This window comes from Fukomys damarensis, unplaced genomic scaffold, assembly GCF_012274545.1.
Source record: "Fukomys damarensis isolate Sample0158 unplaced genomic scaffold, DMR_v1.0_HiC HiC_scaffold_16, whole genome shotgun sequence".
Classification (NCBI taxonomy): Eukaryota; Metazoa; Chordata; class Mammalia; order Rodentia; family Bathyergidae; genus Fukomys; species Fukomys damarensis.
In genome coordinates, this window is record NW_022900928.1 from 58,568,099 (window position 1) to 58,584,852 (window position 16,754).

At 35.5% G+C, this 16,754-nt stretch overlaps 1 protein-coding gene across 1 annotated transcript in view; it reads left to right on the forward strand.

Moving 5' to 3' along the window:
* The window catches only part of Fdx1 (ferredoxin 1), a 34,503-nt gene that overhangs the window by 3,411 nt on the left and 14,338 nt on the right, over nucleotides 1-16,754 (forward strand). Inside the window, exons 2-3 of the mRNA XM_033764315.1 lie at nucleotides 2,687-2,811; nucleotides 16,007-16,136. Coding sequence (XP_033620206.1) covers nucleotides 2,687-2,811; nucleotides 16,007-16,136 — 255 coding nt within the window. The remainder of the gene's footprint in view (nucleotides 1-2,686; nucleotides 2,812-16,006; nucleotides 16,137-16,754) is intronic.

A 16,754-nucleotide genomic window follows, 5' to 3' on the forward strand; every position in this document is an offset into this window, starting at 1 on the left:
TTGAACTTGGGTCTTTGGGCTTAAGCTAAATCCCCTGCCCAATAGTTTGTTTTTTTAAAAAATAGGACTCTATACTTTTAATATAGGTCAGATCTTAGCAGGAAATGTTATCCCGACTTTACAGAAGAGGCTGATGTGAAAAATTCAGATTTCTTTGTTGTAAGCTCAACTATACAGTATGCTCCAAAAGAACATACAATCCTAAAACCTCAAGCTTTGAGTAATTCTATAAATGGTGGGATTTTTTTTTCCTTTTATTTCCTGTAGCTTTAGCCTAGTGTGTGCAAGGTCCTTGCTATGGGTGTTTGTCCATATTAAATATCTAGATTTCTCTGCTGGATTCAGAGTTGTATTTCTTTGGGACATTGTTATCTGGTTTTTCCATTATTAAAGAAGTATAGACGAGCTTGTTTCCATCTTTCTCAAAGCTGTACCTTCTTTGTTGACCCCAGGTTAAACTGTACCACCCAGTTCCTCAAGCTGGAAACCTCAGCGTTATCTCTTTCCTTTATCTCAATTTACAGTTATATAAATGGTCTCCAGAACATGCCGTTCTACCTCGTGACAAGTTCTTAAGTCAATGGCTTCAACCTTGTTTAGTTTGTGCTCTTCTGCTGACCTCCAAAATGGTCTCTTTGACTTGACTCTTGGGGTATCTTAATTCTCAGCCATTCTATCCTGGAAAAATGTCAGTTGTCTAATTTAAAATCATGATTAATATTGAAAATACTTATTTTTTTCTTTGCCTGTACTGGGAAGGGAACTGAGGGCCTCTTGGGTGTTAAGCAGGTGCTTTACCCCTGAGCTACATTCCCAGCCTTTTTTATTTTTTATTTTGAGACAGAGTTTCAAGAATTTGAGGCTAGCCTCAAACACTTTGGATTCTCCTGTGGATTATAGGTGTGTGTCACTGCATCTGGCAAGAATACTTGTTTTTAAAGTTTTTTTTTCTTCCTTGCTATAGAAAGAAGTTTGGAGAACACAGGCTCTTTTGAGACTCACTCACTCCCGCCCCACTTGGATATTTTGTTTTGTGTTTCTCTGGTGTGAGAAACTGAAAGTGTAAATGAGGATCAAAAAATGTATAATAGGTAATGTAAAATAGGAAGAAAACGTCTAAAGGGGAAGGGGAAGTAGAAGCAGGGGAAAGAAAATATGAGAAGAGGAAAAAATAGAAACACGGTTTTTGTAAATAGGGAAGGGTGGAGGGGTTGAAGGGAGGTCAGGGGAAATGGGAAAAATAAGAAACAAGATAGTTTTAATTAGTGGAGTCATCTTTTTTTCAGGTTCATCATATGAGGGATTATACCTAATTAGTAGGGCTTCAGTTGCCTCATTTGTGAAATGAGGCAGTTGGATTTGATTTTCAAGATACTTTATACCTCTGAAGTTGTTTAATTCTGGGTTTTATTTATAATAGAATTTTCTTTGGTGGACGATTACCATCTATTGGTAGTAGTGAAAATTATAACTGTTTATTTTTGTTTTTTTTACTACGTAAAAAGATGCTCCTGCCTCAGCCTTCCAAGTGCTGGGGTTATAGGTGTGTGCCTTCATACCTGGCTAACTCATTATTTTAAGTTGATTATCTTGTGGCGGGGGCAGTACCGTTGGACTGAACTGAGGACCTTGTGCTTGCATGGCAGTGGAACCACTGTGCTGAATCCATGGCCTGAAGGATCTCTTTTTAATTGGGAGTAAAAATTATATTGATGGGTGAAGGATAAGGATCTAGTGGCTAGTGTAGTTTTTCAAATTTTGGCCTGATACTTGTGAGAAGGAAAAGAAGTTAGCTACTTAATAGATGGTATCTTACAAGAAAACATATAAGGAGGTATTTTATTTTTCAAGATACAATCAGAAACCTTTTTTAGTTCTATTAGTTTTTGAATATGTAGTGTAGAGTGAAATGAAAAATGAAATACTTACTTACTCCAAAAGTATCAAACTGGTACCTCTCAGAATAGTTAGTATCTTTTTTTTTTTTTTTTTTTTTTTTTTTTTTTTTTTTTTTTTTTTTGGTACTAGGGATTGAACTCGGGTCCTCATGCTTGCAAGGCAGGTGGCAAAACCACTGAGGTAAATCCCTGGTCCAGAATAGGTAGTTTATCGGGTACCCTCCCAGTGTTCACCTGTTGATGGCAGAATGAAAGCTCTCCATAACCCTGGTGTTGGCTTTTAGGGCCACATTCATAGAAGACATAGTTTTTCAGGGAGCAAAATAGGTTCGATCTCTACATTCCCCACTTCTGCAGATTTCATGAGTGGCAGTGATTACCCAATGCTTGTTTTTTAGAAGTTTGACCTTTATTCCTTTTTTTTTTGGTTCTGTGAATCGAACTCACCTCCTTGTGTTTGCAAGGCACTGAGCCAAATCCTGGGCCCTCCCAATGCTTTCACATATCTGTGACCTGTGGTAAAATAGATGCTGCAGTCCACCAGGTGTCCTTGACCAGATATTATTTGCCATTTCCTTTGAAGTGATAGAGCTTGGTACCTGGTAGGTTGATGGAGAGATAGGCCTTTGGTTTTTGGGGTCTTCTTCGTAAATAAGCTTTCAAAAGAAAAGAAAATTCTGTGTAAGAGTATATTCATAGGTGCGCATGTGCTTCCTTTGGCCTTTCAGGTTAAAACAAAGTATGTTTGAACTTAACATGAGATACTAAATAACTGCTTCCTTTTCCAGCACAGAAGATAAGATAACAATCCACTTTATAAACCGGGATGGTGAAAAATTAACAACGAAGGGAAAAATTGGTGACTCTCTCCTAGATGTTGTGGTGGAAAATAATCTAGATATTGATGGTTTTGGTGAGTATGAAACATTCCCTAAAGTTCATAAGTGTAAGTATTTTTTTATTGTTTATTTTTATTTATTTATTTTGAGACAGGGTCTCACTTTGTAGTTCAGGCTGGTCTGAACATTCTCTAAATTTCATAAGTGAAACTTTTTTTATTGGCATATTTTATTTTTTGATTTTTTGAGATGGGTCTCACTGTGTAGTCCAGGCTGGCCTCAAAATCTTGTTGATCCTCTTGCTTCAGTCTCCTGAGTGCTGGGATTATGGGCATATACCACCATGCCCAATGAAACTATTAAATAGATTTCATTTTTTAAAGGAATTTTAATTTATAGCTTACCTAGGTAAAATACTGAAATTCAGGATGTGTTACTATTTTATTTTCACTTTTAAAGAATGATAATGACATTATTCTAGTCTTTGTAAAGAATTTAAATAATCATGTGGCCAGCATTCTACTGTAGCCTTATTACCTTATTTTTTACCTTTGTGATGCAAAGCTAAGGTTAAGGAGTAGGGTTAAAAGATACCAGTCTAGAGATAAATATATCACAGAGGGTTATTTAGTTTTTAGTTATTTGTTTATAATTATTACTATTTTTGGTGGCACTGGGTATTGCACCTAGGGCCTTTTGTATGCTAGGCACATGCTCACTGGACTGTGTCCTCAGCCCTTTTTATTGTATTTATTTAATTTTAAAAAGTTAATTAAAAAATTTTTTTAGGTACCAGAGATTGAATTTAGGACCTTGCACTTGGGAGGCAGGTGGCTGCACCACTGAGCTAAATCCTCAGCTATTTTTATTTAACTTTTTTATTAGTGAATGTTTATAGTACATAATGGTTATATTTATTATGGGGAGCTTTTTTTATTGGTTTATATTTTATTTTATTTTTATACATAACACTTTAATTCCTTTTACTTTTCCTTCCCCTCCCATCCCTTCCTGCTATCTCCAACTCTTGTTTCTCTGCCCATTTGTAAAAGCTCTGTTGCCATATTTTTTTCGGTTCACTTCTTAAAAAATCCCTTTCCCCTTTTGTCCCTCCTCCCTTTATGTATCCTCCTGCATCTTGTGTTCCCCTTCCCATTTGAAAAAGATCTCCCTACTTCTATTATCTTATCTTTGGTTTTGCTAAGTTGCCCAGGCTGGGTCCCAATTTATAATCCTCCAGCCTCAGCCTCCTGAGTGGCTGGGATTTTCGACATGGGCCATCATATCTGGCTTTGGAATTTATTCCTAAATGTCAGCTCACATTCCTAGGGAAGGTAACTTATCCTAAAAAGTGTGCTGTTTAGAAAGTTTTCATTTTTATATCTCTGAGCATATTTGTTACCCATGTGTATATATACAAAGTACATGTTTCAGCAGTTGACATCTTATATTTTCTCAGACATCTGTGAGTTTTACTTAAACACCATCTCTGTCTGGAATGGTCACTCTCAAAGAGCATTCGTTCCCTTGATAATTGCCATTTACGTGCCATTCCTGGGAAATGCAGATTCTCAGGCCTCACTTCAGATTTTCTGAGTCTGAGTCTGAGATAACTTAGCAGTGTATGTTTTAACAGGCTGATCTATGACTCTGATGATGAATGTTCAAGTTTGAGAGCCACTAGTCTAGAATGAGGTCTAAGGCACATAACTGATTGTGCCTCTTTTCATATTTCATGGCATAGTTCACTTGCACTTTTAAGAGCTAGATCAGAATTTTTTAAATTAGACCAGAAATTTTTAATTCTAGATCAGAATTTTTTCTTCATTTTCCTGTGATATATTAAATCTACCTCCCTGTGTTAATGCTCATCACAATTCCCTATCATGAATATTATATATATATCTAAAATGTACTAATAAAACAAAAAAAGCAAACAGGTATAAACAAGGAGTTGTCTCATTAAGTCCAGGTCCCACAGGGGAGGTCTGAACCAAGGACAGAAAGATGCAGAGATATTTCTAACATCAAAAGATTTGAAACAATCAGGTCCTCATCAATAGAGAACTGGTGTGTAGTGAAACAACGGGATGTTATATAGTTCTGTAAAAGAAAAAAAATGCCAGGACAGGTATCATAGTTTACCTGTTGGCAACAGAGAGTCAGAGGGAAATTTTTGTTACAAAACTTCTTATGCTTTTTGATTTTCTAACAATGTAAATAGCTTACCTGTTTTAAAATTTATTTAAGAAAAAGTCAAGGAGACAATATAAGTGTCCAATAATAGAAATTAGATCCATGGTGCTATTTAAGAATAAAATTAAATAATTAAATTAAAAAAATAGTACATAAGCATTGTGGGTGTTTGCAGTGAATCATTAATAACAGAATACTGCTTGTGGATGAAAAACACAATGTAATTAGTTGTTTTACTTCCTGTTTTTGATATACACTGTAAAAGTACTAGAAGGAGAGTTATCCAACTTTTTTTTTTTAGTACCAGGAATCAAACTCAGGTCCTTGAGCTTGTGAAGCAGGCGCCAGAACCACTGAGCTAAATTCCCTGCCCAATCCAAATGATTAATACTGGCTTCTTGCTCTGATTGTAGGTTTGTCATTGCTCCTCTGCTTTTTTTCTGTAGTGACATAGTACTTATCTTAAACTCTTTAAATTACTGACCTTCCTGTGTCTCACTGTCATTGTCTATCAAATGAAGGTAATGATAATACTCATCTCAGATGGTTTTTTGTAAGGATTAAATTAATATGTTTAGAACATATTAACACATAGCAAGTGTTTTAAATATTTGCATTTGTTTTTATTATAGAAAAATAGTCCATATGCCCATTGAAATACTCCTTCATGCCCATTAAGATGGCTGGTACCAAAAAACTGGAAAACAAGTATTGGCAAGGATGGAGAGAAATTGGAACATCTATGGATTTTTGGTGGGAGTGTTAAATAGTGCAGTTATTATGGGAAACGGTTCAGTGGTTCCTTAGAAGTTAAACAGAATTATCATTACTAGCTAGCAGTTTTACTCCTTGGTAGTGGATTCAAAAAAATTGAAAGCAGGGACTGAAATATAGATACTTGTATACTAATATTTATAGTAGCTAAAAGGTAAAATCAGTTGTGTATATAAATAGATGCATAGATAAAATGTGGTATAGACCTATTGGAATTTTATTCAGCTATGAGAATGAAATTATGACACATGCTAGAACGTGAACCTTTATAATACTATACTAAGTGAAATATCCATACACAATATCTGTTAGGTTAGGCAGTATACAAATGCTGTATGGTTCCACTTTAATGGGGTACTTAGAATAGGCAAACTTATAGAAGAAAAGTAGAATGGAAATGACCAGAGACTGGAGGAAGGAAGAGTTATTGATTAGTGGGGCATAAAGTTTCTGAGATGATGAAAAATTTCTGGGAATACAGTGGTGATAGTTATATAATGTTTTCAATGTTCTTAATGTCACTGGATTGTACACTTAAAATGGTTAAAATGGTAGTTGAAAGGTTGGAATAAAACCTATAAAAATAAGGAAAATAACATTAAAAATCAAGACGTTGTAAGTAATTTTGGAAAATTTAAAAAGTATGTAAGTTAAAAATCATCATCATCCATTTATATAATCCAATCCTTATAGCCATTAATAACATTTCTTATTTTTTTGTTTGTTTGTTTGTTTGTTTGTTTGTGTTCTTGACACAGGTCTTGATGTGTAGTTCATGCTGGTTTTGAACTCATTAGGTACCCCAGACTGGCCCTGAACTTGAAGTGATCCTCCTGCCAGCCTACCCAGTGCTGGGATTATAGTTGTGGGCCACCATGCCTGGCTCAACTATGCTTTAAAAAACATATATAATATTTGCATTTCATGCAAATACAAATTACATAAAATAAAGGAAATATAAAATATTAGAGTTCTGTATTATATACAAACTTTTGAAATTTTGTAAGTTTCTTTTTTAAGTATTGAGGATGATCTGTTATTGAGCTACATCCCAACTCCTTGTAATTTTTAAATTCTGAAACAGCCCTCAGTTGCCCAGGCTGCCCTTCAACTTGGGATCCTTCTGTCTCCACCTCCTACATAGCTGAGATCATAGACATAGATCACTACACCTAGCTCATTTCACATTTGTCAAGATATTTGCTTAATTTTAAAGCTTGCGGTTTCAGTAAATAAAATAAAAACCGCAAGTTTTGCAGGGGTGTTACTTTATGAATTTGTTTAGCTAGTTAAAAAATATATATGTGTGCTACATAATGATTTAAAATGGAATTCATACTGTGAATTACAGTGTAAAAAATTTTTTTTGAAGAACATTTGTTAGAATGCTTAAAATGAAATCTTGCCTTGACCTGTTTTCCAGTTTTTTCATTTTACCAGCTTTATGACCTGGTTTAGGTACCTAACTTCTTCAAAACTTTTCTTCTCATCTGTTAAATTGGTAATAATATCTGCCTCATAAGGTTGCTGTGAAGATGAAATTAATTCATCCAAACAAGGGCTAAATCAATAAGCTATTTTTGTTAACATAGGTATTAATATAGATTCATTGCTCTTTATAACAAAGTTAAAAAGTATATTAAAAGAGGGTATTAAAGTTCCTTTGATCTCATCATGCAGAAATAAGCACTAAAATGACTTCTGCAGTGCCACAGAAATGTGGAAAATTTAATGTCAGTAGTGTGTTTATTAATTTGATTATATATTAGGCAATTTGTACCTGTACATGATATATCTCGCTGCTTTTTTTTCCCCATTCCCTCTCCTCACTTCAACTCTTCTTCCCCTCCTTATTTACAGAAGCTTTTCTTGGAAATCTCTAAGGTATTTAAAATTCAACATATTTAAAATAGCTTTTGATCCTGCCCGCACTCCAAAACCTGTACTTTTTTAAGTCTTTTCTCAGTAGTGAGCACAGCCTAGCTGCTCAAGCCTGAAACTGGGAGCATATTTTATTCCCTCCCTTTATCCATACTGTTAGCATCTCTCGTCATTGTGAATCTTCAGTGCATCTCCAGTATATCCTATTGGCTCCATACCTACAGGTGTGATGTAGGGCTAGCTAGTTACTGCGGACCTAGAACTATTAATTCTGCTCTTGAGCCCAGCAGCTGGAGGATTTGTCATGATTAAAACCGTGACTCACGTAAGTCCAAATCCAGATGCCTTCCCTAGCCTCATAGGTGCATTACCTGCCCCAGGACTGTTCTTTCCCTTCGACATTCCTCATCGTTCTTTCTCTTCCACCTTTCTCCTCATTCTTTCTCTCACGTTAGCCGCACTTGCCTCTTCTCAAGAGCTTGAACTCACCCATATTTCTGCCTTTGAGACTTTGTACACACTTGACACTGCTGGGATTCTTTTTTTTTCCTCCATCCTAAAAATGCGTACTTGTTTCTTTTCATCTTCATCTGTCATGTCTCAGTTTAGGTGATGCTTTGTCATAAAAGGCAAAGTAATATATTGTGACAGGTGCTATGGAAGAAATGAGCAGGATGCTGTGATGAAGGATAATGGTTTCAAGTAGCAAAAGAGACCCTCCTTTGTCCAGCTATTCAATCTTTTGTTATCTGAACCTCTTATAAACTTTTATTGTTTGAAATTACCCATTCTGTACTGTGTTATAGCAGCTTGAAATGGACTAAGACAGTGGGATGTGTTTCTTTCTTAACTGGCCTGCTATTCTGCCTTAGATGTCCTTTCATAGTGTTTGTCACAATCTAGTTTATATTTTTTGTGTACTCATTTATTTGTCTCAGACTGTGATGAGGGATAAAATCATTCCTGTTTTGCCGGGCGTGGTAGTGCACTCCATTCAGTCCCAGCACTCTGGGAGGCTCAGATAGGAGGATTGTTGAGACAGGAGGATTGCAAGGTCAAGCCTAGCTTGGGCAATTTAGTGAAACCTTGTCTCAAAAAAGAAAAACAAAACAAAACAAATTAGAGCCGGGGAAGTCCTGGGTTCATTTCTCACTCCTGAAAAGATACCATTCCTGTTTTTTAATTCCTTATTATGTGTGTAGTAATGAGTAAATGAATGAATAAAAGACAGTTGTAAATTTGGAAGCAGCACAAGTTTATAAACACTGTTGTGCCTGACTTTTATGTCTTTTGGATGATGCAGGTGACTTTTAAATTTTCAGTGTTTTTCAGTGTTTTGTCACTAGGTGGCACTTATACATCTGTGATCAAATTTACCTAGTTTATTATTAGATTTTTCTACTGTATTATCTCTTCATAGAGGAAAACTGTTCCTATTGGGAGATTCTAATAATGTCTGCATAAATCAGTATTTATTTTCATCATGCTTATTAGTTTCTATGATAGATCAACCTTTATGAAATTAGATTTTATATCCATATATAATTTCAAAATTTTAATATGTAATATTCCAGGTATTGAACTCTGGTTCTTGCACTTGGGAGGCAGAAGGCAGAACCTCCTGAGCTAAATCACTAGCCCTATTCTTTAGGTTTTTGTTTGAGAAAGGGATTAAGTGAGGGGAGTGGTCAGTATGTTTTATCAGCACTATAATAAACATACAAAATGGTCAAATATAAGGTGGCATACCTATGATATCCTTTTCTGTTGGCAAGGATACAAATTTACATGAAAGGAACAAGTCTGCAGGAATATGACTTTCATTGAAATATTTTTATGACAAAAATATTGGAAGATTTGTTCGAATCCTTAGCATTATTCCTATTTAAAAAAACAAAACTGAGTCCAGGAGAAGTTTATTAATCACTGACCTTAACCTTTTTCTTTATTAATTTTATTGGTACATTTTAGGTATAGAATATAATGATACTCATCACTGGAAATTTGTACCTTTAAGTAATCTATCTTGGTTATTTTTTCCCCCATTCCCCTGACTTCTCTTAAATTCCTCCACCCTTTACCTTTTTGGGGTTGTTTTTTTTTTGTTTGTTTGTTTTTTTTTGAGACAGGGTCTCCCTGTATAGTTGAGACTGACCTGAAACTCACTGTGTACCCAGGCTGGTCTTGAACTCACAGCGATCCTCCTGCCTCAGCCTCCGGAGTGCTGGCATTATAGGCATGCGCCACCATGCCTGGCCCACCCTTAACCTTTTTTAATATTCATTCCTTGTGATTCATAATACAACTTTTACATTACTCAGATTTGAAATTGTACAGATCAGCAATATTAAGATTTCTGTTTTTTTTTTTTTGGTACTGGGGATTGAATTCAGGACCTTGTACTTGTGAGGCAGGCACCAAAACCATTGAGCTAAATCCCCAGCCCAGTATTTCTTGCTCTAGCAAAATCACAAGTATTATGAAAACCAAAACAGTTCTCCAGTTTCAAGCTGGAAAGCTCTGTTCATTGTAAATTTTGCACTTGTTACTGCAGCTAAAGTGGTGGTGTTGCATTAGCTAGTAACATGCACTTGCTATCTTTATGCAGTGTCCTGGGAAGCATGCATTTCACAGACATCTGAATGTCTACTGTGATTTTGTTGGCTAACTTGCTGATAGCTTAAACTATGATTATAATTTAAAATAATTTTTAAATGCTGTATCAGTGTCAACCAAGCATTAAGTGTTAATGCTGAAAACTGCATTTGTAAATAAGTTATTTTGGAACAAAAATTAGACATGACAAAATGCTATCAAGAAAGCAAAAAACCTACTGTGATGGTAGGTAACATTGTTAATTTAGGAAAGAGCTGCACACTGTTAGCCAGAATGCCAATGAAATGAAAGCATGAAAATGTATGTATCTTTAAGTTTGTGAAAATCAGTATAACCAATCAAAGATAGTGGATGAAATGATGATATCCGGGGTTATTTGTAGCTGTACTGTCTCTAAATCAGATTTCATCTGTGCCAAGACATGAAGTATTTTTAAAATTACTTTTAGTTGACAAATCATAATTACATGTATTTATGGGGTACAATGTGATGTTCCATACTTGTGTACAAAGTGAATGACTAATTCAGGCCAATAACTCCTTCACCTTACTTACTACTTTGTGGTGAAACATCTGAAATTTAACAGTTTCAAAATGTACAGTATTAAGTCAAATCACTGTAGTATGTTATGTGGTAGATCTCAAAGCTTACTCCTATCTAATTGAAACTGTACCATTTGAACAGCATCTTACTACCTCTCTCTCTTTTATCCTCTTGTAACTACCTTTATTTTCTTCAAGGAATGAGCATTTTTAATTTTTTGAAAGGTAGACATAGCAATGGGAAAAGTAGTTTTACTTCAAATGTTTGTTTATATATTTTTAAACAAATAAGAACATAGACTTATGAACTGTAAGCTCAGAAAGTAACTTTGTTTTGTTTTGAGATGTGTTCTTGCTGTATTGCCAAGGTTGACCTTGAATTTGTGTTCTTCATGCCTCAACCTCTTAAGCAGCTGGGATTGTAGATGTGGGCCAGTGCCTCCAGCTGAGAAAGTAACTTTATTTTATTTTATTTTTTTGCCATATGATACTTCTGTATTTTCCAACATCTCTTGAGAATGCATCCCTCATGAAATGTGATTACTTTTTTTTTCTCTCATTGAATTTATTGGTACATTTTAGGTATACAGAACAGTTACATTTATCATTGGGATCTTGTACCTTTACACGACAGGTCTTGGTTCTCATTTTTCCCCTTGTCCCTGCCCTCCCTAAAACGTGATTACTTTATGTTCTTTTATCCATATACAAAAGGTATCTATTCTTATCACTCCTATTTAAAATCACAATGAAAGTCTTGGCCAATGTTTTAAGGCCAAAGAAAGAAGAGACATATAGAAAAGGAAATGGAAAAAAAAAGAACACAAGGGGCATAACAAGAGGTAGATAGGCCGGGGATTTAGCTCAGTGGTTCGGTGGCCTGCCTTGCAAGTGCAAGGACCCAAGTTCAATCCCCGGTACCAAAAAAAAAAGGTAGCCTCTTGTTCTAACAGTTGTGGTTCTTCTTATACCCAAATATTCATTTTATTTAGAAAGTTGTTTTTCCTTTTACTTTTTTTGGATGCATGTCTCTACTCTCTAAAATCCTTCCATTTAAAAAATAAAATGTGTAAGTCAAATCTCAAAAGTCCAAAAAACTATTAAGGTTGTTGTTTTATTATGGAGTTTTGGAGGATTGAGTATTTCTTCCAGTAAGTGCTTTGCATGGGGTCTTGTAAATCTATGCTGTAGATTTGATCTTCAGTGATACTTAAAACACTATCAGACCATTATGTTTCTCTGGTTTAGGGTTTGTGCTGAGCTGATTTCGAGGCTTACAGTTTTATGAGAATTTCTAGCTAGTGTATCAGAAAAGGTTAATTTGTTGGCAACTTTTGTGTCAGAAAACTTTTGAAAGGGACTGTAAAGGAAGGAGGAATCATGAACATAATATTATGATTTAGATCTAAAATATTCCCCAAAAGGCTCATGTTCCGAGGTAGGTCAGAAGGTGATTGGATCTTAGGGATGCTAAATTCATCAGTGGATAAACCTTTTGGTGAGTTTATAGCTCAGTGTGCTGTTAGGAAGTAGGGCCCAGCTGGAGGAGGTGGTTCCTTGCAGTATCCCTTAAGAGGGATTATCTCTTAAGCTCTTCCTGTGTTCCTTAATTCCTGGCTGCCATAAGTTGAGCAGCTTTCCTCTACTATGCTCTTCCACCGTGTTAGATCTGCATTGGAGCCAATTTACCATGGACTGAACCCTCGGAAATCATGAGCCAAAATAATACCTTTCTTCCTAAGGTTGGGTGTTAGGTATTTTGTCCCATGAGGAGGTCTCTACTACAGTGCATTAGTTTAAAGAATAAATATGGGACTAGAATGTACGATAGGAATTTAGCATATAGGAATTAAAAGCTAATCTCCTATACATATTTAACTTTTGTCATATTCTCAACTAGAATACTCTCTTCAACTCTGAGCAAGATGTGGAACTATTGGCAGATTTCCTGAGAATGATGAAATGAGTGAAAATTTTTAGAAAATAAAAGTAAGACCTATAAGAGAAGGTTAAAATAATTGTAATTTTCTGGGGAAGAGACTGGATGGGCATATAAAGTCCACAGTGGGTGGTAAAAGGGATGTTAATTCTTCCTTTCATCCAGCCAGGTGGTACAGAAATGAATATCCTAAGGTTTTTAGTACGGTATATTGGCACATGAACCCCTTTTCTCCATTCCAAGGTATACATTGTATGTACATTTTTCATCCCTAGGCTTTTCGGGCATTACACATTTTTGATTCTCTACCTTAGCAACCATGCTCACTTTAACGCCCCTTCTCTAGGAGAGATTGCTCCTTGACTGTCCTTACCCTTACTTGTCCAATTTATTCCATTCTCCTTTGGTGAAATCCATGGCTTTTGTTTGTCTGTTGTTCCTCTTGAATCTATCCAAAATGGAGTATGCCATGTCACTTTCCTGCTTAAACCTTTTCTTCACTTTCCAAAACTTATAGCACCTGTTCACAGCCACCATTGTTCTTAGGGCTGGATCCAGGAAAAGAGGAATGGAGAGATGGTTGTTCATAACCTCATTGCTAGTATTACTTCCGTGGCAACTAGGTGTGAAAGACTTCCTTGAGTGTGTGAGTTACCCACCAATGTGTTAAGGAACAAGGTGGATAATAATGGGCTTATAGGACAAGTTCAAGCTGCTTATGTAGAGGGCCACTATCCACCTTGGCAGTACCCGTGCCCTGGATTGTGAATTTTATTTTCCTTGAATCTTTTGTTGCATGTGGCATATGATTCTTAGGACTTGTTTAACTAGGAATATTTTGTAAGCACTGTTAGACTTACCTTTTTTATTGTGGGGGAGACACCGGATTATCTGATTTTTTTCTTTCTGTGTTATCTCCAGGGGGATTTACCATTTTAGTTTGGAGTTTGTCTGGATTGGGTATCGGTGAGATGGAAATATAAATCAAGACAAGTAGATACTTCTCAAATACTAGTGGGAAAATCCATTAAGAATTATAACTCCTTTTTGTGATGTCATAAGATACCAGTTCCATTAGGACTTTAGAGATCACCTGCCTCACTCTTTTATTATGCAGGTGAGAAGACTGAGCCTTGAGACTCCTCCATGACACAGCTAATTGTGTTGGGGTTTGTTCAGCTAGAGCCCAGACCTCAAGACCCCGCAGCATCTGTTCTCTTTTCACTGCTGTAAAGAAGACCCCTTGCTCTTTTAAGTACATATGTCTGTTTACCTTTTTTTGTGTGAAGTATTTCATGTTTACAGAAAAATATGAAACTAAGCAACTTGCTATAATCAGGATATAATTATAATAAATATATGAACATACTTAGGTATGTGTATATATATTTAATAAGGTGACTCAGATCATTGTATGTCAAGTAGTCTTCATTTGGAAACTTTAACCCAAATCATAACTTATTGTAGCTAGTTGTGTGATCTTAATCCATTTCTTTAACTTTCTGGGTTAAATTTTTTATGTGTAAAAAGAAATTTGAATTACTCTAAGATTTCTTATAATTTCCAAATATTTGATAATTACCAACACTTATGTAGTGTTAATTACCTACCAGTCTTGGTCGTCAGTACGTATGTGAACATATGTAAGTGCATACTCATAGGTAATTCTTGCACATACCATGCAAGCTTGATACGGTTTACTGTTGAGGAAACTGGAGCAGGAAGGGTACAGTGGTCCAGTGTGACATGATTAATAAACAGAGAACCTATAGTTGAAGCCAGGGAGTCTAGCCCCAGAGCATGTTCCTAATTCCTGTACTTGACTAGATGGTCTCTGTCTCTTGTGACCCTTTTACAGCTTTGAATTAGATTTAGTAAAGAAGATTTAGGCCCGAGATTTAGCTCAGTGGTTCTGCTGCCTCCCTGGCAAAGTGCAAGGTCCTGAGTTCGATCCCTGGTATCAAAAAAAAAAAAAAAAAGATTTAGGGAAACCTCTCTTTTTTCTTCACTTTTTAAAGATAAAATATGAATAACAAGGGTTGAAATTATGAGAAAGGAATAACTTACTAAAATGATTCATTTAGAGGCACATCAAGGTTATTAGTTATTGTTAACAATTCTGTTACATATTTTATATGCAGTATTATTGACCAAAAGGGAATGCAACTGAAACTGAAGTTATTCCTAGTGCTCTAGTCTTTAGAATTGTATTGTAGCTTTTAAATGACCAATTGTCCCTTTCCTTCTAGTACTACTATGTATTTGGTATCTAATATAATGATGCCCTATCTGAAGAAAAGCCCACCTAGCCTCAGGAAATGAATTTGGAACTGAATTGTATGAGAAAAATTTGAAGGAGTTGGGTATTCTCACTGGAGAAGATGTATAGCCTCAAATATGACAAAGTTATTGCTTAGGTTCAGTTCCACAAAATACAGAGCTGAGCAGTATGTGAAGGTTACAGTGGCACATTCTAGCATGGTGGAAGTCAGGCGAATGAAATTGGCAACTTGTAGAATACAGGTTTCTTTATCTAGAGATTTCTAAGCAAATACTGGGTGACCTGGGAGAGGGATATTGCAGAAGAATATTCCATCACAAGCTGGTTGGACAAGGTGACTTTCAGTGTCTGGTACATAAGAGGTACTCAATAAATAACTGTTGATGACTTAAAAATGGAACAGGAGAAATATTATTAGCTCATTATTTAAAATCAAGGTGACTACTAAAATGACTTCTTTAAATCCTTCCCTGGTGATGATAATGAAGATTGAGAGGAAAGACTATTTAACTTTATTTGGGTATATAGATTTAGTTGCTTTCTAGTTCCTCATTTAGCACAAGTCTTCATAAATTGTGTCAAACTCTCCAGGAAAGGTGAATAACTTGCATGGCTGTTAAATAAATTATGTATATTAAAAATGTACTTTTTTTGTATCATGTTCCAGCTTATAAAATTATAAGCCCTTTGGGATCAGGACCGCATGTTTCATGTTTTGTTTTCATAGAAGCTAGTCCAGAAACTTTGTGAAATACTGTGCGAGTGATTTGAAATACTGTGTGTGGGTGGGGGGGAGCTATACCTAATTCATTATTAAAGTTCTTTCATTTATTTATATATCTATTAGTTTTTGGTACTGGGGATTGAACTCAGGACCTTGGACTTGTGAGGCAGGCTGTGGAACCACTGAGCTAAATCCCCAGCCCCAGTTCTTTCATTTATTGTGTTACTGCTAATTCTAAATTTTAGCAGCATTTTAACTTTAGGTTTTGACTGTGGAAATGCAACGGAGTATGTTCAGTGTTTGCTGCTTTTTGCAGGTGCCTGTGAGGGAACCTTGGCTTGTTCTACCTGCCACCTCATCTTTGAAGATCATGTATATGAGAAGTTAGAGGCAGTCACTGACGAGGAGAATGATATGCTTGATCTGGCTTATGGACTAACAGACAGGTAACATTTTAAATCTGTGTCAGTTGTATTAATACCCTAAGAATGTCCACCATTTATTGCTTTGTGATTATTTAGAGCACACCTGTGAGTGCAACAGTGTTCTCCTAGCTTAAAGAACAGCTATAAATTTTGCATGTCAAATATATGGCATTTCTCTTTCACTGTTCCAGAATTTAGCACCTAGGAAACTTTCCCTTTTTTTTTTCTTTTTTTGTTACTGGAGATCAAACTTGGGTCCTTGTGCTTGTGAGGCAGGCGGCGGAACCACTGAGCTAGATCCCCGGCCCTTGAAACTTTCCCTTTTATAAAAGTGAAAAAAGTTAATTTGAAGATTATAAGTGTAAGTTCTAGATCCTAATGTATCTTCTTTAGTCTATTTTTACTCCAGAAATTAATATATATCACAACTTAACAGGATGGTATTAAATGTAATGCTTTTTATAGTATTCTTGAAGCATGGATTTGATAATTGAACAAAATTATATTGGAAAATTTTATCTGTTTGAGAGGTAAGAATTTTCAAAGAAGCTTATATATAATAGTAATTATATTGAGTAGTTCTTTTTCTAATTATACTTTGAAGTAAATTAATGAGAGCTTGTTAATTAATAGGTAGAT